A 20,437-nucleotide genomic window follows, 5' to 3' on the forward strand; every position below is an offset into this window, starting at 1 on the left:
AAGATGGCACTTCACACTCATCTACAATGACACGACGACCGAGACAGATCTTTTTTTTCTTTCACGTTAAACTATTTTCCTTAAGTTCATCTATTCCTGAATTAAATACTGCAAAATGCTTAATCATGAAGAAAACTCTTCTCGCTGACTGATCGCTCCTGCTCTTCGGGGTATGTTCAGTCCATCAGTCCTTCCTTCTTTAACTTCGAGCCCCTCTTTCTTCCCTCACGCCTCATACTTGTCTACAATTCTCATCGTTTTCATTACCGTCCAACTGGCCTCGCCGCTACAGTTTCTTATCTTGCAAAGAATATCAAAGTCCATGGTCATCTTCGCACTTTCTATCCGTATCGCCGCCATTTCCTACTGTTCAGGTCAGCAATGTCACCAACAGATGATGACATAGGGACCATGGACAGAAGTCCTACGCCTGGAATTGAGACCAAGATCTCAGAGTATAAGAAACCGATGAGTCCCGAGTCCAACGCAAGCCCGGAGTTGCGAATCGACAAAAAGATCATGAAAAGAAGGAGAAAGGGCAACAACTGGACTCGCAAAAAGTGTACTCTACGCTCACCGACGCAGACTCCCCATGCCTCGCCAATTTTATCCCCGAAAATCAAGCAAGAAGAGTCTAACAATCTCACAAACTTGGGAGTGAAAGCAAAAGGGGCACTGTGGAATATATATGACTGTAAGTCTTGCGAAATTATCGACCAGCCCGGATTGCTCCAGTGACAGAAACTGGTGTACTGCCTAAATATCTGCAAACTCATCCATGCTCAAACTTGCAGTAAATACAACTTGATTCTTCTTCTATATATTTACACAGGCCCCCATCTTTCTACCCTGTTTTCCTTCGCCTGACTATTAGTTCGGACGAGAGCAGCACCTCCTCCTAAACAATATTCTCTTTGTCCTTTGCACATGCCGTCAGCATAATTTGACAGTGGGTGCTTACCTTGTCGAGCACTTGACATACTGACACTCTTTATTATAGACTCAAATATGGATATTCGTCGAGCCGCCGTTGAGCAAGACTTTGGTCTTCGTAGAAGAAGTACTGCCCATCCGTGCCTACCATACTGTACGTTCTCTAACATTTACTTCTAGATGCAGGCACGATGCATAAGCCCAAAGTGCCTGTTAAGAGCATCGAACAGGCCGAACCCTTGCTATTTCAAGAGACTCCGTTACCAAAGCCGGCCGAACCCCCTCGTATAGCGCCCAAAAAAGAGGCACCCAAAAAAGAAGCATCCAAAAAAGAAGCGCCTAAAAAGGGAGTCCGCTCTATCTTGCCAACTCCCGAAACTCCACGACATGATCGCTCTCGAACCACTTCTCCCAAAAGCCACCACGAACAAGTCGCCTCTTCCCCAAACAGCAAATCCTCCAATATATGTTGCAGCTGCGAATCCGATTTCGGTGACGAAAGCCCGATTATCCCCCCTCACTTTCCACCCAATCCTATTTCTCGACCCAATCGAGAAGCTGACATCTTCTGGCGAGATGCTTGCATGGAAGTTCAATCCCCTGATGAACCTGTCCATGCGCACGACGTCATTGTGCGGATCATGACTAGAAAGGGAGGAATCGCGAGACCGTGGCCAAGACTTGAGGAGGGCCTGGCCGCCATCGAGATGATGGGAAAGGACACAATTGACATCGCCGAGATCCTGCGTCGACAGGAGGAAGAGGAAGCAATTGCCAAAGCTAAGGAGGAGCGCCGCCTGGCCAATAAACGGCTATACAGACCTCGTGGCCAGATCGACAGAGAACGAACTAAGCGACGAGCGGCCCTGGCTGCGCAAAAGGCACGGGAACCGGAAACAGATCCCGCAGATGGTACCCCCGAATAGGATGCGGACGACGCTGACGAGAACCCAGCGAAGAAGCCAAGAGGGATACCGACATCTAGAATGATTTCGGGGAGAAAAGTTCCAAATACATGGACAATAACACAGTGGTTGACTAGAATATAAGGAACAGAGAGTCAAGGCGTTCGGGAGAAAGTATATGGAACTGGCAGCCACTGGAATCTCCACTCGTGTCCCAGGACGGCGGCTCTTGAGCTCACATCGCTCTACTGGCTTGAAGTATTTCAGCATTACGTTGTCAATTACCAACAAACCGCAAGTGGCTTTTAACAAGACTTCTTTTTATATTCTTCTATCATATTCTTTATTTTTGATCCTCCTTCCCGATGTCCTTAGCAAACGTATTTGCAACAATAAAGGGGAAGCAGGCTGTCGCCTCCATGTAGACCTTGACGTTGTCCGCTCCGATCTTGATCTTGCCCCATGATACAGCTTCATCTGGCCTGGCACCAGCATCACTACCGTCGAACTCTTGTGCGGTGTTGATGTAGACAGCAGATTCGGCGCCGTTACGCATCAAGCATGCGTTGGCAATGTGGTGCTTGACGATACCGCCTCCAAGGATGATCATACCGGCTCGCTTGGCTCGAACAGCAATCGTGTTGATGCGACGAATATCCTCAACCAAATCGATCTTCAACTGCTGAGGCGAGGACTTGAAAGTATGGAAGTAGAGCATATCGCCCAGACTGCCATCGGTGATGGCGGGGCAAAACACAGGGATGTTGTTCTTATACGCCCAGTAATAGACGGATCGCTCATCGTTTATCTCCTTACCCAATCGGTGAATTACCTTGGATGGTGTCCAGTTAATCTCCTCTTCCGTGCCCTTGCTGGCCTCTTGCTCCTCAAGCATCTTGTCAAGAATAGGAACGACCCAATCCTCAAAGGCACAGTAGTTGGCATTTGGAACCACGAGATTTCCAATTCGGTTGAGACCCTTGCGACGGAGATCGGCTCCAGGGGTGCTGAAAGAGCCAACGTAGGTGTCTGCAAGACACTTGATGAAATCTTCCTCGACACCACCAGCAGTGGTGACGATGCACGAGACATGGTTGTGCTCTACGAGCCAGCGCAAGACGCCTCGAAGACCCGACGAGATGAGATTGGAAGTATAGCCCAGGAAGATGGTGGTCTTGTCACCAGTCTCGGGGTCTTTCCACGCACGCTGCAAACTGTTAGCCAGCCTCGCTCTTGATCATATCAGAAGACCCTGGCGTAGAGTCCTCCGAGCGGAGCGCAGCGCACCATGTCGTTGATGATCCTCACGGCTTCACACATGGAAGACGCCTGGAACCCCATGTGGCGCATGCCCTCGAAGAGATCCTCTGCAGTGATAGGACTCTTGAGTTTGTTGAAGTCCAGCTCCTCAACCTTCTGGGCATCCTTGGGCATCTCTTCGGACTTGACGAGGACAGCCTCTGTGGCCGCTGCGGGCGGAGCATCAGAGTTGGAGGCCATCGTGGTTAAGTTGTGAGTCGTAAGTTGAAAATATGGATAACACAAAATTTGACAGAGAGGCTTAGTAAAGACTCGGCCAAATTTGATTCGGTCCGGAGTACAGGCAAGCAAGGGCTGACACGTAAAGCAAAGTCTATTCTTGAAATATATTTTTCACGAATATAAAGTCTGAAATTTGCCTTTGAACCTTTGTCCAGCCGTTACAACTATTTTTCATGATTTCTTCCGTGCCGTTTCTCAGCTCCACATTGGACATCTTGAAAACGGCGGGGTCTATCTTGACGGAAGAGGCGTGCATGTATCGCTCCACAACCAATTGTGACCATTCAAGGTCTAGCGTCTCGCGGCAATTCTGGCCCCCTGGAAGATGCAACTGTAAAGGGAAAAGGCCCTTCTCATCCACCACTAAGCGCCGCGCGACAGTGTGTCCATCCTAATTTGCAGCAACAATGGAGTCCCAGTCGCTTACGCTAAGGCCACGAACTGAGGCTGCACGCTTGAGGCTTGTCCTGTTCTTGATCCTGCAAACCTTCAACAACATCCATCGCAAAAGGCACTGTCGCCCTGACGGTGCAACCGCATTTTCATCGCCCATTAATCGCAGCGTCTTTAATATTCCGACACGATATCGCTAATACGTATACGCCTGTTTCGACTTTTCGTTTGATACCCCAGTCGACGGTTCAATCCCACTGCTTTTCGTGATCAAGACGCGACCGACGACGACATATCGAGTTCAAAGTTCACCCACCCCCTCAATAAAACCGTTTACCTTGAAAAGGCTCTCGATATCTAGATTTTACAGTGGATATTAAGGAATTAGCATTTGAGTTTGTGCATGGGCTGCACACCACAAGTACGGTCCCTTCGGGTTTCCCACAGCCCTTGAAAAATGTAAGGTTACAACATCATCCCACTGCCCAAAAATTTCAGCCAAATGCGAAGAAATCGTCGCCCAAAACACCGCAAACCGCGGCGCCGAAGCCGTTCGCCCCCTTGGCAACCTCCTGTGTGCTGACTATCTCTGTCAAACAGGGCTCAAAGATACCCACGTTACGAAAGATCCAGATCCCCGCGTGATCGCTCACCTGACCGATTCGACAGAGGCGGCGCACAATATGGCGATGGTGACAGACGCCGACCGTCTGAAGTCCGACCGGGCAATGGTGGCTTCCCGCCAAATCGCGACTTTGGCGATCCATTGCGGCGCGAGCCCCCTCGTGGTCCAAAAGCCTTGATCGATGCACCTAGTGGGCCCCGTGGCGGAGGATTTGGAGGAGAATTTAGAGGACGGGGTCGCGGGCGCGGTCGCGGATGGTCTTCAAGAGATGACAGTCGAGACCGAGGTCGAGACAGGGACATGGACTTTCGTGACCGTTATCGCGATGACCGAAGCCGTGAGCGTGATCGCGAGAGGGACTGGCGCGAGCCCAGAGATTTTCGATCACGTCGTTCTCCTATTGGTCGCGCAAGATCGCCTAATCGAGACTTCCGAGACAGAGACCGCGATGGACCTCTTGGCGTAGACGCAGATAGATCCCGGCGTGGCTCTCGAGATGGGGGGCCGCCTTCTGCAGGATCATCATCATCTGATCCCCAATTCAACATGGCGCCTTATGCTCGTGGTGGAGGTTTCCATCGAGGTCGTGGGCGAGGAAGGGGAGATTGGTCTTCAGAAAGAGGTCGTGGAAGAGGACCATATATGGAGGATAGGGGCGATCGCTACCCACGCAGTCGATCTCAAGAGGGTCGATGGGGGAGAGAACGCGATGAAAGAGACCGCATGGAGCGCATGGATCGTTATGCTGACCCAGATACCCGACACAACAACCGAGGAGACGAACGCGGAGACCCTCGAGATCGTGAATTGTTCAGGAATAAAATGGAAGCTCGCGCCAACGCGGGCCACGATTCAGGACTCTCTAGTAAAGAGGTATCGCCGCCGCCTCCTGTTGCGCCATCCGCTCCCGCTTTTGGACCTTCGGCTGGTCGACTGAGTATAGGAGAGGGATATGTTTCTGCCAGCGCTGCCACGAAGATACCACCTACCGCACCCCGAGCTTTTGGCGATCGTCCTCCGTCAGCTGGACATGATCCAGCTATGCCTCCTATGGGTATGGGCATGGGTATGGGTATGAGTATGGGCATGGGCATGGGCATGGGAATGGGAATGGGAATGGGTAAGACGATGCTTCACGATGGTCCTTCAATTCCGGTCGGCCCACGAGCCCAGCAACCTCCACCACCGAGACCTTCCAGTAAGCAATGGATCAATCCAAACCTTAAAAAGGCACCCGATTCGCCCAAGATGATGAGGTCCCCGAGTTTCGTACAGCAACGACCAGCTATGCGACGTGGTAGTTCTCAGTACGATCATTATAACGAGGATGAGAGGCGACCGCGTAGTAGCGATGCAAAGTCAGACACTCATTATGACAATCGGGCTCGATCTAATTACAGCGCGGAGCCAGGAGAAATCACCGTCAAATCCGAGCGAGAATCGCAATCTGCAAGAGCATCGATCGACAGAGATACACGACCTATTAATGCTTCTAGACGGGATTCCTATCGCTCGGGTCCATCACCCACCATGGAGAACATGCCGAGATTCAGCCAAATAGCTGAAGAACGTGCAAGAGAGATGAGAGAACCCCCGAAAGAAGCACCAAGGCGGAAACGTGTTCGACCAACTCTCAAGGTGGTCAGGTTCGAAGTGCCCCCTAAACCAGCGCCTGTGGAACAGAACTCGGAATCTGATGACGACGACGACATGGCCGACTACTTCGATATGGAAATTGGGAAAACGGAGGCTGAACTGAGCAAACTCGAGAAGCCGAAGTTACCAACTCAGGTTATAGCTCGGTTTGCCGCTCTTTCCCATGGCTCAATGGTCAAGATTGTCGGGGAACAGGACGAGCTACTGAAGATGGTGGAAGAACTTCCCGAGGCGGCCAACAAACTTGCCGTTGAGAAAACCAAGGAACCCGTGCCCGAAGAACAAAATGAGAAACCGGACGTCGAAATGACAGATGCTATCGAAAACGCCACTCCAGTCAAACCCGAGCCCCCGCAGCAGCCACAACAGGAAGACATAAAGCTAGAGCTGGAGCCGGAGATTCATGTCAGGAGGTCGGAGGAGCCAGTCGTCGAGTTGGCCCCGAAGCCGTTGCCAGAGGCCACTAAAGAGACGACGGAGCCAGTCATCGAACAGCCGACCGAGAAACCCGAGAAGTCCTTGGAATCTGTTGCAAAACCCGCTGAGAAGCCAGCCGAGACACAGCTTGATGAACCCATCGCGCAACCTGACAAGAAATCAGTTCAGCTGGCCAAACATGCAAGCAAGGACCTGGAGGAAAGTTCTAACGAGAAGCCTGTTGAGAAGGTTATCGAGAAGCCTGTCCAGGATGTTGTCGAAGATTCTGCACCTGAACCTGTTGTGGAAAATGCCAAACAAGGACCTGTCGCTTCAGCATCTGAACCCGAGGCTGAAAAAATGGATATCGACGAACCCGCCGTCGAGGCTGCACCAGCTGCGCCCGAGACCACGATACCTGTTACTGATAGGACAGTCAAAGATCCAGTTCCTACGACATCTGAAACTGTCGCCAAAGAGCTCCCAGTTGAGCCTATGGAGATAAGTGACATGACTATACGCACGAGCAATGAAGCTCCTGCAGAGAAACCTGAAGAAGAGAAACCAAGTGAGATGTCCGTGGAGACTCGTCCTGAGACGCCTTCGCAAGTGCAGGCAGAGAGGCCGAATGATTCTCCTTCAGAAACCTCCCCAGGAAAGCGCAACCAGACTGTTGTAGAAACGCCGGTGAAAGCACCTGCCGAACCTCAATTCCAGACTCCCGCAGAGAAGTCTGAAGTCACTCCGCACAGGCACATTAGGAGCGAAAACACCCCTCTTTCTGTTATTGCGCCAAATATTGTTTTGCAGACAACCGAGACAGCTTCGAAGCCTCCCAGCACACCGTCACAGGTCGATGACGACGAAACCGAGTCTGAGGACGATTCTTTCATGAATTTGGACACTGTCCGACAATATATGACCACGCCGCCGATTGATAGCCTTCCTAACTTCAGTTGTCAACCCTGGGACCAGGACAAGGAGTTTATGAGCAACCTTGAATCAGACTCGTTCCTAGACGACTTTGTTCTTGAGCACTTCGATAAGCTGCATTTGGAGAAGACTGCGGAACAGGGCCACGATAAGAAGATCTACTCTGAAAACTACCATCATTACCTGGACTTTACCATGTCAAACGACCCTGCTGCTGTAAAGAGCCGTGGAAAGTTTTCGGTCTCGACAGGCATTGAATTCACCGGCACAGTGACTCCTGAACCAAAACATGAGGGAAGCGGTCGTGGGCGTCGTTTCGCAACTGAGCGAGACCTGGAACGAGTATTGCAGGCATCGATGCGCGAAGATGAGGAGAGGAGAGAGCGCGAGCTTCGAATGCAGCAAGAAAAGTACCGCACGGATAAGGAAGCCGTCATTCCAGATATGATTTGGACACAGGAAGAAAAGGACAGTACCAACTATATTGACAAGAGTGGATACACGCCTGTTGACCGTTTGGTATCAGCATGGCGTATCTTGCCTCCAGTCAATAATTTCACCGAGGAAGAGGCCAATCTGTTCGAGAAGAGATACTTGGAAGCACCCAAACAATGGGGCAGGGTCGCGGAAGCTATCCCTCATCGCAACTTTGGCGCCTGCATCCAGTATTACTACATGAATAAGAAGAACCTCAACCTGAAAGAGAAACTCAAGAAGCAGCCTAAGAGGCGCAGAAAGGGTAAAGCGAAGCAACGGTCTAGTGCACTGGTATCGGAATTGGGTAATGGCGACGGAGAGACGGAGGAAAACCATGACACAGGAGAGAACGGTGAGAGAAGACGACCACGACGAGCGGCTGCGCCGACTTGGGGATATGAACAACCTCCAATTGACACAGAGGCCTCGACGCCCAATGCTACACCTGGCAGGCGCGGAGGTTCTGTAAAGGTTGATCATCCCGAAAAGGTGGACGGAAGAAAGAGACGAAGAGGTCCAAAGGAGAAGGAGCCCAAAGCTCCGAAATCAAACCAGACTTTGGCTGCGGCACCAGGACCTGCCAAGGGGCGCTCGAGATCTAACTCAAGAGCGCTCAACACAGATGGCACCACGACTCCTTTGCCACTCCCCGAAGGTCATCGTCTACCAACTCAGTTCGAGCAGCACCCAGCCGGAATACAGCCTCCTTTCTCTGTACAACAACAGCCCATACAGACTTTGGAACGTCCTCCCCCTGTTGCCTCGGCGTCCATTTCTGAGGTTATGGCAGCACCATCACTTCGACCTGACCCGCCTCCTCAGCCAGCAATGGCCACTTTCAACCTGACTCACCAACCATCAGAGCGTAAAGCACCGACACAAGCATCCAGTTATTGGAGTGTGTCTGAATCTAATGACTTCCCACACCTCCTGCGCTCGTTCGGCTTGGACTGGACAGCTATTGCAGCCCACATGGGCTCTAAAACTGCTGTTATGGTATGTCCGCTTGTTTTTTAGATGCCCAAGTACTGCTACTAACAATGACAACAGGTGAAAAATTATTATGTCCGTCAAAAGGACCAAGGCAAATCCGAATGGGAGGGACTTGCTCTTGAAGCTGAGAGAAAGAAAGACTGTGGTGAGAAATTGCCCGACCCACCTCAGCCATCAACAGGAGGGCGAGGAAGGAGATACGACAGCTCAACAGCTGCTTCTCGGCCTCTTGCTGTTGCTCCGGGAATTGAAATGCACAGTGAAGCACCACAGCCCAAGATGGAGCCTGCTGGTCAGCCTCCTCGTGGTCCGCAATTCTCAACCTTTGGGGGAGTTCCTATTGCACAGGCTCCTGCCCAGCAGCAGCAGCAGCAGCCACTTGTTCAGTCACAACAGCCTATGGTCAGTCAGCATCCTGTAGCTCAACCGGTTGCTCAGGTCATGTCACCTGTCCCAAGGCCATTGCAAGCACCTGTACAACAATTCAGACTGAACGAACGCGAGCCCGCAGCTCGCGTGCCGCTTCCACAGAAGGCCTCCTCCAGACCTCCTGGGGTGGAGTCACGAGAGCAACGGCCTCTGGCTGCTGCTCAGCCACTACAGCCGTCTCGAAACGAGGCTGCTATGATGGAACACAATGCCATGATGGAACGTCAGAAGATGGAGATGCAGATGCGAGAACAAGAGCAACAACGCGAGCTAGCTCGACAGTCAGAAAGGCAAACTTTGCGCGTCAAGCAGGAGCGCGAGATGACACCACAGCCTCATCATTACGAGCCGTATGGCCATCATCGCCAACAGGGAAGCCTCGGAAGCCTGGGTGGCCAACCAATGCCAAGGCCGCTACAGGAGTCTGGACGTCCTCAATCGTATGGTCCTCCTGTGCAGCAGCAACAGCAGCAGCAAGCTCCTGTTCAGCCTGTACGAAACCTAATGGGCGAACAACCTCAGGCGCGGTCGCCTCAGATGGGCACGCCTACTAGCCGTCCTGTGTCTTCTCTCCAGCAACGACCCTCTTCGGGTTCAATGCACGATACATTTGGCTCAGTGACACCCCAGTCTGGCACTCCAGTTCAAACTCCAGCAGCAGCACCAACTCGTCCGCCAGAGCCTCGTAAGGGAGGTCTCAACATTATGTCGCTGCTCAATGACGATGATCCTCCTCCCCAGCCCAAGCGAGTGAACGATGTGACGAGCACTCCTGCAAGACCCTCGCCCACCCCTCCACCGCAAACTAACATGGGTGGCCGTCCACTCCCAGGACCAGCACCCCCGTCACAAATTCGACGTGAGCCAGAATCATACTCACCCTACGCTCGAGGTACACCAGGAATGCCACCTCTCAAGCCAACTTTTGCGGATTCTCCTCAGCCCCAGCATATGGGCGCCTCGAGGGCGTCGATCGGAGTATCGCACGAAGCTGCTGCCGCTGCGGAACGGGACTACTATAGGCAGAATCCTTACCAGTCAGCAAACCACAGCCGGACAAACTCACCTCAAGGTGGCCATCGCTACCCTCCCCCAGGCCCCCCTCAGTATCAGAATCAAGGATACCCGACGTCATACGCCTCTACAGGTCAGCCAGCACATGCTGGATCACCGGGTGGTCAGTATGGCCATCCGCCATCCTCTTCTCGTTCAAGAGAGGTCCCGCAGGGTGGCCGTGAAACTTCATGGCCTTCGCCGGCCCAACAAGGTCATCCCAGCATGCAGCAGCCTGCCGGTTGGCCATCGCAACCAAACACATCACAACCACCGCCTCAGCAGCAGTCGTGGCCCCCGCAGCATCCTTCATCCAAGCCTCAAACACCAGGGCCGTCTTGGGCCGCATCACAACCACCTTCTCAGCCACCACCTCAACAGGGTCACCACATGCCCATGAGAGATGATGGACGAGCCCCTTACTACCCTGGCGGAGGTAACATGCCACAGCAACATCAGATGCAGGGTCGCTACCCGCCTCCAGTCTCGCGCGGGCCTGAACAAGTGCCCCCGCCTGGGCAAGGATACCCCCGTTATGCCTCTACTCCTGGTCCTGGGCAGCCACGAGATCACAGAGAAATGTCTGGTCGCAGCTTTACGCCTGCGTATGATGCGCGTGGGCCACCCCCTCAAGGAGGTCCTGTATACCCTGGCCATGACCCCCGAGATCCTAGAGACCCCCGAGATCCAAGGGATCCTCGAGACATGATGAGAGGAGCATTGAGACCGCACGAGTTCGAGAGACATCCGGATCCTTATAGTAGAAGATGAATCGATTAGATTGTCATTGGATGATTTACATGTTGAGCTTCGTTGTAAGCATTCTCAGGGAGTTCGGTGCAAGCAAACATGGCGATAGTTTTGCAATTCGTTTAGTAGTTAGGTTTATGTAACTATATTATGCATGTTTCGATACAGCATTTGTCGTTTTGTTAGGTCCTACAAGCACAAAGCGAAAATTCACTTTTCTAAAATGCATAACTCTTTCTAGTCTCTGAACGCTCAAAGAAATGTCTACATTTATAATTGTTTCTTGTGACATGACCGTCTGTCTTGAAGATATCTCTTTGTTGCATCATGGCAAGTGCCCCACTAACGAAAGGAAATGCCCGCCATGAGTAAACAACCCCACCAAAGACAAGACGCGCCAACCGCGTTAAATCCAACGACAACCTTGCACGAACTCGCAGAAACAGTCTCATCATGGCTTCACATTCAAGATCCGCATCCGCCATGGGCGGTCATGACAAGACCTACTTTGAACAGCAACGCGAAGCTCTCCTCGGCGAAATTGCAATGGTAAGTTATTTTTCTTCCTCATACGAGAACAAAGTACTAACAAACAACAGAGCTTTGAGCATGTTCTAGCCAACATCAACAAACTGAACCGATCTCTCGAGGCTGTCACGGCGGTATGAGTAGTCATTTACCACGCTATTTTAGGTAATTGGGCTAATTAGTTCGTGCAGGTCGGCAATGAATTCTCTTCGGTTGAGGCGCTTTGGTCACAGTTTGAGAACGTCATGGGGAAAGATGAAAAGGCAGAGGGTGAAGCGGGACAGGCTGATCAGACGGAGCGGCATGATGAGACTATGGAGGGGGAGACGACGGTGAAGCATGAGGATGCTTGATGGAGAGAAGTTGGTGATTTGATACCCTGTGGGAAAGAGATATGAATGAAAGAACAATACATGAAACACTACAAGTATAAAGGAATGGCATGCATGGTGATTTCGTTGATTTTGGAAGTCATTGATGCAAGAGCAAGTCACTTGGAGGAGGTTGGCATATCAATCACTCAAGTCTCGGGAGGTTAAAAGGGCAATCTGCGTTGTTCATTCGGCTATCTCTAATACTGATCTTCGGTCTATAACGCTACAATATGTCTAACAAGACACTTTCTCTACTCAGTCTCAGGCTCAATAGTCAATAGCCAAGCACTACTTGTGCTGATCTTCCAGGATATCCGTCCTCTAAAGTACCGTTTCGTATCTAGTTCGCAACATGGTATAGCAGTTCGCAAAACAATAAAACAACCAAGTGTATCTCCCTGTACGCCTGTGCTTGGGAGTAGCGGCATGGTGGCCGGCAGTGATCATCTTTGAAAGATGTCACCAAAGTATGCATGATACCAGAATAAAAATGATGTAGGGAATAACAATGCAAAATCAAAGCTGATGCTGGTAGTTGTTTGTGGGTGCTAAGCTAGCCCCATCCTCAGTCAAGATCGTTGTACATCTTACTGGTCTCAGTCAATAGTATAGAATCATTCCAAATCGCTCAAGATCCTATAATACCAGTCGCTCCAATGAGGTTGTATGCCAACTTCTTCATCCAGGTAAATCATCCAAATAGTAGGAGGGTATCATTCGTCAGGTTTAGGAATGCTCTGGGCGTCAGTCGTCAGTCGTTCTTTTGTCTTTTTTTTGGTTTGGTTTTTGTTCGTTATCCAAGTTTAGTTTTTTTTTGTTTTTTGTTTTTTCTTTCGGTTTGTGACTCTTCATGTCACTGGTCGTGTCTACCCTTTGTTGAGTTTAGAAGAAGATATCGGTAGGGTTCTCAGGGCCGATGTTGTTGTCGCCCTGGGCCTGGACAGCACACCACTCAGTGGCACCATAGGAGTCGGGGCTCTCTGGCTCAGCAATATCCAGGCGCTGGACCTCGCGGATGTCAATGTTCTCCTCGCGTTCAGTCTTCTTGACCAGCTCCATGGCATCGACCAGGTTATCGGCACGCTTGTATCCGAGGGACTCAGTGAAACAGTGGATGTTTTCTTCCATCTCATGGTAGCTTCGCTGAAGGTACTCAACACAGATCTCGGCGTCGGTAGCTTCCTTGTTGGCAAGGACAGCACGCTTTTGGACTACCTCGAGTGCCTTCTCGAATTCTCGGCAGACCTTTCGGACGTGGCGGAAATGGGTCGCCTTGTCCTCGTCGGATACTTGGGCCTTCAGCTTCTTCTGAAGGTAAAGATAAGTAACTCGCTCAGCACGATCCTCTTCATCTTCAATGAGTTCATTCCGGGTCAGTGATGATTTGACCTCAGCTTGCAGGGTCTCTTTCTTCATGTTCGCCACCTCAAGAGATTTCACGTCAGCGTTCCAAATTCGCATCGCCTCCTTGGGGCTGGAACCTCGGATCTTAGGAGCATCAGGATGGTTCAAGGCGTCACGGGTCTCGGCCTGAGAGTTGATGTTAGCACCATGAGCAGTAGTCAAATGGATGTGTACTCACAGGAGTGGGAAAGTATCCAAGATCAGAAAGTGTGTCGTCTTCATTCTCAGTAGTAGAATGGGGTCCGTGGAAGAACTTCAGAGCGGCGCGGTCTCGTGCCATCTCATGCTCATGCTCGTAAGTCTGGTCGAGCCAAGCGCGTACACTAAACGAACCTTGACGGCCTATGAAAGTTAGCAATGTCAACAAAGGAAGAGGTCAAGAAAGGCTTACCACAGAATCGATCGGGGCTCTTCTCTCGGACGTTCTGAAGAGACTTGAAAAAGGTAGAATACTCTTCATTTTCGTGATGAACCATGGCAGCACGGGTAAGGGTTACTCCAAGAGGGAGGGGAATGTCACCGTTTTGCGACCAGGTGGAGGTAGAAGAAGTATCATTTGTATGAGCGGCGGCGGTGTCAGGCTCTTGATCGGCCGGCTGCTCGTCATAGGGGTTCTGGGTAGAGATGGCAACAGTAGCGTCGGGTGCGGTGAAGTCATGTTCGATGGACTCCATGATAGGTTCCTCGTTGACATCAACTCGTTCCTGAGCATCGTCGTGAGGGGGGGTAGATGGGTTAGATGGGGCAGTCTTTTCAGAAACGACTGTTTCCTGGGGAAGAGGCTCGTTCTCCTCTTGCTCTTCAGTCTGGATATCCTGAGGGGGCTGCTCGAGGTCCTCGGTCATCTCACGAACCTGGCGCTGCTCTACCTCTTCGCGCTGCTTTGACTCGCATGCAAGGAGCTTGCCAGTTCGATCAATGCCATTACGGTCGTACATCGCCTTGATTCGGCGATAGCAGTCTTGGTGGCGGGCATAAGCCTACAAGTTAAGATTAGATGCATGTCTTTGATGTTATATAGAGACGGTTTTTACTTACCTGAGACAAAGTCTCATGGACCGGGGTAACATGAACTTCCTCATCGCTCATGACTGTAGAATCATCTGAGGTATTGTCAGTGCGGGCTAGCTAGATTTATATGGTAGACATACCATTGTTTGCATTTTGGAGGACAGGTTTGCCTCTTGGTCGGAGTCTCGGGTTGTTGATGGTGTCGTCAAATTCTAGTCATGTTAGCAACTACTCGGCAAACAACGTAGCAACAGTCTTGCAGCAACTTACCTGGCATCGACTCGCTGTCGGAAATGACTCGTCCCGAGACTAGGCGTTTGGCTGGGATGGGCATCAAATCTTCCACAGAGTTGTCAAACGCAGATAGGTCGGAGAAATTTCTGCCATACTTAGCAGAGGGGGGAGGGGTTGATGTGTCGAGGCTATCGGGAGGAGTCAAAGGACCGGAGAAGTTTCTGATTAAGTCACCCATAGCATTGTCTTCTTGAGGAAGATTCCACTTGAGGATTGGACGAAGGTTGCTAGAGTTTCTATCAAGCTGTTAGTCTCATCCATGGTCATTAAGTAGAATACAGGACAACAAAAACTTACTTAGAGTTAGGGAGCTCATCTCGGAGCTCGTGTCGTCGAGTTTTGTTGGCCTTCTTTACAGAGGGCGAACTTCGTCCGAGTCTGACAACTTTTCCCACGAAAGAGAAGATAGAAGAGGAGATACTGGACGCTTTCTTCTTCTTCTTTGGTGGTTCGGGGGTAGCAGTTCCCTGTTCGCTCATCATAGAAGGCGTGATGATAGAACCACGACACTCAATTGGTGACACTTTTCGCGATCCTTGAGAGGATCGGACATCGAAACTGACAGACTTGGGTTTCTGGACATCGTGAGTAGTTGATGTCTGAATGTTGTCTGCGTTGACACAAGTCTCTTCGGCGATGTCGTTAAGAGTGGCCTGTCGAATAATGACGGTGCACGTAGTGCGGATAGATACGTTATCCCCATCGTGGGCAACACGATCGGTAGACTCCTGGGGAGTTGTAGTAGCGGTCTTTCGGTCATCTTCGCTTTCTTTGGCGGCATTCACAAAGGACTTGAGGGCGGAACACTTCTGCTCCTCTTGTTCCTCGCCGATAGTTTCTAGTACATGAGGTACGTAGTGGGTAGTAGGGGCGGAACGGGTTCGCTTGTGCAGCTTATTGCCGGACTTCGTGTCAAATAGAAAAGCCCAAGCAGACTTTGCCCGTTGTTCGGGAGTGTTCTTAGCCTCTTCGTTTGAGGCTTGTTCAACTGTGAAGAAAGCAAAGTCAGTCATGCGAACAAGCGAACAAGAGTGTTGTGCTTGCCGTCCTGGACAGAGTCGTCACTTGACTTTGTGCTACGGAAAACACCTTGAGAGTGTCTGTTAGTATGTGGTTCTTGAGGTGCCATTTAATTCTTCTCGCGTTTGTGATGTTAGAAGGACGATGTACTTACTGCGCATTTCGGCTGTAGCCTTGTGATAGAAACCCTGAAACTTGACTTCATTTTCGGAAGATCGTGCTGGGGCACTGTCAGCGAGATATTCTCCAGGCTCAATGATCTTGTCGTCGTCTTTGGACTTACGTTCAGGTGTTCGGACATAAATGTCATCGTCATTGCGGTGCTTCGCGAGGAAGGCTGCGATCCATTTGCTACTGCTCAAGGCAGCTGGCAGCGAAGACGAACCCTGCATTATCGTGGGTCGCTTCTGAAAGCTTGAGAGATCTAAAGATAGAATGAAATGATAATAGCAAGATGACAATACTTGGTGGTTGTGAAGAGTTGTGATGTGTAATGTTGTGTAGAAAGCAGATGATATGATGGTAAGGATGTGAGGAAGAAAGAAGAAAAGCAAAGGTGTGAGGATGAGAAGAAGATTTTAAGGGATAAAAACAACAGAAGAATAATAAACTAGCGGCAACAAGTGAATGTGAATGTTGCATTGGCAACAGAGAAGCTGGCAGCTGGCTGGTAGCTGTTGACGGTTGTTGACGGCCGGTTGGCACTGGCAGCATAGGAATAGGAGTTAGCACTGGCATGGCACCGGCACTGACATTGGCACTCGCCCGGCAGTGCCAAACCATGCGTGCAGCAATGCCATTCTCTTTCACATAATGAGCATAGATAGTGGGCGAGTGAATGATGTGTATGAGGTGGCGAGTCATCCAAGAAGGATGCCCTTAACAGTACGGTATCAGTAATTCATCAATAGAATGATGTGTATAGGTAGGTGTAGGTAGTCTTATTAATAATAGTACAATACACAATACGAGCGTCCGTCCGCTCGTAGTCATAGACTCCTTTTCCCTGATCTCGCCATTCAATAAGCAGTAATTGGTCCATAGTAGCTAACCGACACTAAACCGACCGCGCCGAAATATTATTTACATACCTGTACCATGTATCGATTTAGCCATTCCTCTATTTCTTCGCCTTTGCCTTGATGGTCGTGGCCTTAGCTTTGGCACGTCCTCGTTTGGGCTTCTCCTCCTCATCGTCATCGTCGGCTGCGGCAGCGGCCTTGGTTGTCTTCTTGGTAGCCTTCTTTGCTTTTGGCTTCTTGATGTACTTGTCCTTCTTGAAATCGATCTCATCATCGTCCTCATCGGCTTCAGGTGCCTCGACAACTTCGGCATCATCGTCTTCGACGGCCTCCTCCAGATCAGGAACCTCCTTCGGTTGAGCCTTGGGAGCGGTAACATTGCTAGCCTTCATGAAAGGAACAGGATGGCTCATGGCATTGTATCTGCGTGGAATGGTCAGCTAAGCACTAAAAAAAGAAAAGCACAAACGGTTTACTTACGTTCTGGTGAAGGCGGCCTTGGTTTTTGTTTCAATCTTAACTTTGTCCCCGTCCATTTGTCCAACGCCGAGTTCTTGAACAGTGTCGAAATCTTCTCGAGTCAAGAAGTAGCTATCCATCAGATCAATAACAGGTCCTACGGCGTCATTGTTCTGGTCTTGCAGTCGTCCAACAAGCTGTGTCCAGAGAGCAGGGAGATACTGCTGGCGAATCTCATTATGATCACCAGAAGATCTGAGACGCATGTGAGAATGAATTTCTCGAAGCGATCTACCAAGTCTGCCGAACTTGCTGTTATTGCCGAGCCAGGATGTAAAGTTTGAGCCCAACAGTTGTCCCGCAATGAAGCTAGCTGGGCGAACCGTGCTGAACACAGCATGCGTGGGCATAAGGCTCCATTGCTGCTGAGGTCCATGAATCATGCGATCAACCAAATCGCCATCACTGATACTCTCTGCCGCATTATCGAACAGTTCAAGGGCCTTGAGATTGTGCTCACGCTGGCTATATCCTTTGCCAGTGAGAGCCATAGGCTTTGTTCGAAGATAGTTTTCTTGAATCATGAGATAACTGAATTCGTGGTCGTTGAAGTACAGCTCAATCTTGTCATTCAGCGTCGCCTTGCTCGCAGGAGCGAAAAGACCCCCAGCCAGCATCTTCTGGCAGATATCCCAAGGCTTGAGGATAACATGTTTCTCCCAGGCCTTCGACATGGCCTTGCTCTGGTCGAAGTCCATGCTTGTCTGGTCCAGCTTTGCTGTGGAAATCATGTTGATGATTTGTCGAATGTCTTTGTTGCTTCCCTCGATAAGAGCATCCACCACGGTAGGTGGGAGTTTGAGGCCTTCTCTATGGCAGATGGTCATGATACGGGACCGGACCTGGTCCACAGTGGGACGATTGAATCGAATGTCGAACGCAGCATGGTCGAAGGGCTTCATCTTGGGAAGCTTTCGTTCGTTGCAGATGAGGATCAGAGGAATCTCTGTCTTCTTGCAGAATTTCGCTAGAGCGCCGACACCACCACGATCACCCGCAGACATACCGTCAACCTCATCCATGATGAGAACAATCTTCTTCTTGGTAGCGTCGACATTCTTGCCGTCGCCAGCAAAATATCCGAGAAGTGAGGTATTGTTCATGACATCACTCACTCCATTCTCGACAAGCTTCTTGCTTCGAGAATCACTGGCATTACTCTCCAAGACGTCGTATCCTTCCAGAGTCGCTGCTAGATGGGCAGCCGTTGTCTTGCCAATGCCAGGTGGGCCGGAGACGATGATAGCGCGCTCACCACCCATTCCATCTGCGCCTCGTCGCTGGAAGTTGTATTTCTTGTTCTTAGGCCAATTTCTAAGCCAAGATTGGATCTTTTCAACCTGGGCTTTGTTGCCACAGATATGGCTAAGCTGTGTTGGTGCATATTTCGACGTCAGCAACTGCACAGGGGGTGCTGCTACTGCCTTTACGGGCGCTCCTCCAGCAGCAGCCTTCTTGGCAGCCTTTTCAGCCTCGACCTTGCGGGCTTTCTCTTCAGCCTCCATTTCGGCAGCTTGCTTCCTCACTTTGTCTTCGTCGGCCTTTTTCTTCTCTTGGGCCTTCTGAGCCCCTTTGCCGCCTCCTCCGAATGCAGGAAGCTTGCGAATCAAGTCGAAAAGTCCGTTCTCATCAATTGTCTTGATGCTTAAAGACTGAATTTTTGCCAGCTTGCTTGGACCAGCGTCATCTCCAAGGACCACGAAGCTCGTCTTGCTGCTTGGCTGGCCAACAACTTTACCACCGTATCTCTTGACAAGAGCTTGCCCGTCATCACGGCTGATAGTTTGTAAGACGCCCGTGAAAACAAAGCTGAGGCCAGAAAGACACTCTTCTTCGCCCTCCGGAAGCTCGACTGAGCCAGATGCTGGCTGAGCAGATGCATTGCCGCCCCCGAAGGCTTTCTTTCGCCAGTCAAACTTGTTATCAGAATCTTTTGGCGGTGGCGTAGGAGCTCGAACAGTAGCAACACTTTCAAGGATATTCTTGATCTCGTCGTCTTCTGGCTCATCGGCCTTCTTCGCCCGTGGAGCTCGAGGTTTGGCTGGAGCTTTGGGTTTTGCAGTGGCCGTCTTCTTCCGTGGGGCCTCATCTTCTGACTCCTCCGAATCTTCGGCGGGAGACTTTCTTTTCTTGCTTGCAGGGGCGGGCTTCACGTCGTCGTCGGAATCTTCTTTCTTGACAGCAGCCCGGCGGCCTCTGGTAGCTAAGCGCTTGGGTTGAGGGAGGACCTCTTCGTCGGACTCATCCTCTTCGTAGTCGTCGTTCTTGCGCTTACTTCGGCCTTTGGCATCTGCGGCGAAGATATCGCCGTCATCTTCATCTCCATCGTCCATGTATGCATCAGAATCTTGGTCAGCCGCATTGTGCGAGTGAGAGGTCGTAGCTTTTCGTGTAGCAGTGGCTTTGCCGTTCTTCGCTGGTGCTGGGGGTTTCGAAGCTGGGGCCCTCTTTCGGGGACTTGATCGAACCGGAGCTTCTGGTTTGGCTGCAGGCTTTTTAGGTATTGCCGAAGTTGTAGATTTGTTGGCCTTGCTCGAGGCAAAGTAGTCGTCGGCGGATATGGACACGCCCCTAGGCTCCTCATCCCTTTGAAATGTTAGATGAGAACCCATTGGTAGCTTTCAAGGTGAAGACAAACTTTATTTTTCTCTTAGGGGCAGGCTTGACTGCTGTTTTCTTGACCCTATTTCGATGTTAGTGCACGTTGAACAAATAATTGGAAGAGAAAACTGACTCTACCGCCTCGTCATCTTCATCTTCGCTGTCTTCAACAACTTTTCTTCCCTCTATACTATTGTCAATACAATAACAAACTTGAATAGCGTGCAAGTCGACTAACTTGTTGCACGCTTGGTCTTGGCCAGCTCCTCGGCTTTTCTAGGAGCAGGCTTTGGGGCACTACCACCCTTTGGCCCAAAGAAAGCACGAATGTCGGAAGGCATTTTTTAATTCGTGATGATGGTTACTTCAATGCTGATCAAGGAAGCCCATCGACACTTTTTTATGCCTTTTGATGATGTTGCCTGGGTGAGAAGTGGTTGCATGAATCCTAGGCAATCAGGAGCAGCCTAGAACTTCGAGTCTACCTACCTAGTGACGTGCACGTTAGCTCCTTTCAGACGCGAAGCTGACGCGCAGTGCGTGACTACCAGCTAAAGT

At 50.7% G+C, this 20,437-nt stretch overlaps 6 protein-coding genes across 6 annotated transcripts; 3 read left to right on the top strand and 3 right to left on the bottom strand.

The window, feature by feature from the left end:
- Positions 1-381: 381 nt before the first annotated feature.
- FGSG_00322 (uncharacterized protein) lies at positions 382-1,859 on the top strand (the record flags this gene model as incomplete). The annotated part of the gene is made up of 3 exons (XM_011317669.1): positions 382-694; positions 1,001-1,060; positions 1,114-1,859. 3 exons carry the CDS (start codon positions 382-384, stop codon positions 1,857-1,859), a joined length of 1,119 nt encoding a protein of 372 aa, XP_011315971.1.
- Positions 1,860-2,181: 322 nt separating this feature from the next.
- On the bottom strand, positions 2,182-3,338 carry FGSG_00323 (deoxyhypusine synthase; the record flags this gene model as incomplete). Its single annotated transcript, XM_011317670.1, has 2 exons — positions 2,182-3,045; positions 3,126-3,338. The coding sequence occupies 2 exons, from the start codon at positions 3,336-3,338 to the stop codon at positions 2,182-2,184; spliced, it is 1,077 nt and encodes a 358-aa protein (XP_011315972.1).
- A 449-nt stretch (positions 3,339-3,787) lies between these two features.
- Positions 3,788-11,127, top strand: FGSG_00324 (uncharacterized protein; the record flags this gene model as incomplete). Its single annotated transcript, XM_011317671.1, has 4 exons — positions 3,788-3,908; positions 4,144-4,237; positions 4,374-8,877; positions 8,932-11,127. The coding sequence occupies 4 exons, from the start codon at positions 3,788-3,790 to the stop codon at positions 11,125-11,127; spliced, it is 6,915 nt and encodes a 2,304-aa protein (XP_011315973.1).
- Positions 11,128-11,559: 432 nt separating this feature from the next.
- Positions 11,560-11,987, top strand: FGSG_00325 (uncharacterized protein; the record flags this gene model as incomplete). The annotated part of the gene is made up of 3 exons (XM_011317672.1): positions 11,560-11,655; positions 11,706-11,768; positions 11,826-11,987. The coding sequence occupies 3 exons, from the start codon at positions 11,560-11,562 to the stop codon at positions 11,985-11,987; spliced, it is 321 nt and encodes a 106-aa protein (XP_011315974.1).
- Positions 11,988-12,890: 903 nt separating this feature from the next.
- Positions 12,891-16,129, bottom strand: FGSG_00326 (uncharacterized protein; the record flags this gene model as incomplete). The annotated part of the gene is made up of 10 exons (XM_011317673.1): positions 12,891-13,538; positions 13,591-13,754; positions 13,804-14,392; positions 14,451-14,503; positions 14,564-14,635; positions 14,694-14,944; positions 15,015-15,610; positions 15,745-15,806; positions 15,892-15,957; positions 16,021-16,129. 10 exons carry the CDS (start codon positions 16,127-16,129, stop codon positions 12,891-12,893), a joined length of 2,610 nt encoding a protein of 869 aa, XP_011315975.1.
- Positions 16,130-16,857: 728 nt separating this feature from the next.
- FGSG_00327 (replication factor C subunit 1) lies at positions 16,858-20,220 on the bottom strand (the record flags this gene model as incomplete). The annotated part of the gene is made up of 5 exons (XM_011317674.1): positions 16,858-17,182; positions 17,240-19,864; positions 19,917-19,961; positions 20,013-20,064; positions 20,118-20,220. 5 exons carry the CDS (start codon positions 20,218-20,220, stop codon positions 16,858-16,860), a joined length of 3,150 nt encoding a protein of 1,049 aa, XP_011315976.1.
- Between the last annotated feature and the right edge of the window lie 217 nt (positions 20,221-20,437).

Source organism: Fusarium graminearum, chromosome 1 (assembly GCF_000240135.3).
Source record: "Fusarium graminearum PH-1 chromosome 1, whole genome shotgun sequence".
Taxonomy (NCBI): Eukaryota; Fungi; Ascomycota; class Sordariomycetes; order Hypocreales; family Nectriaceae; genus Fusarium; species Fusarium graminearum.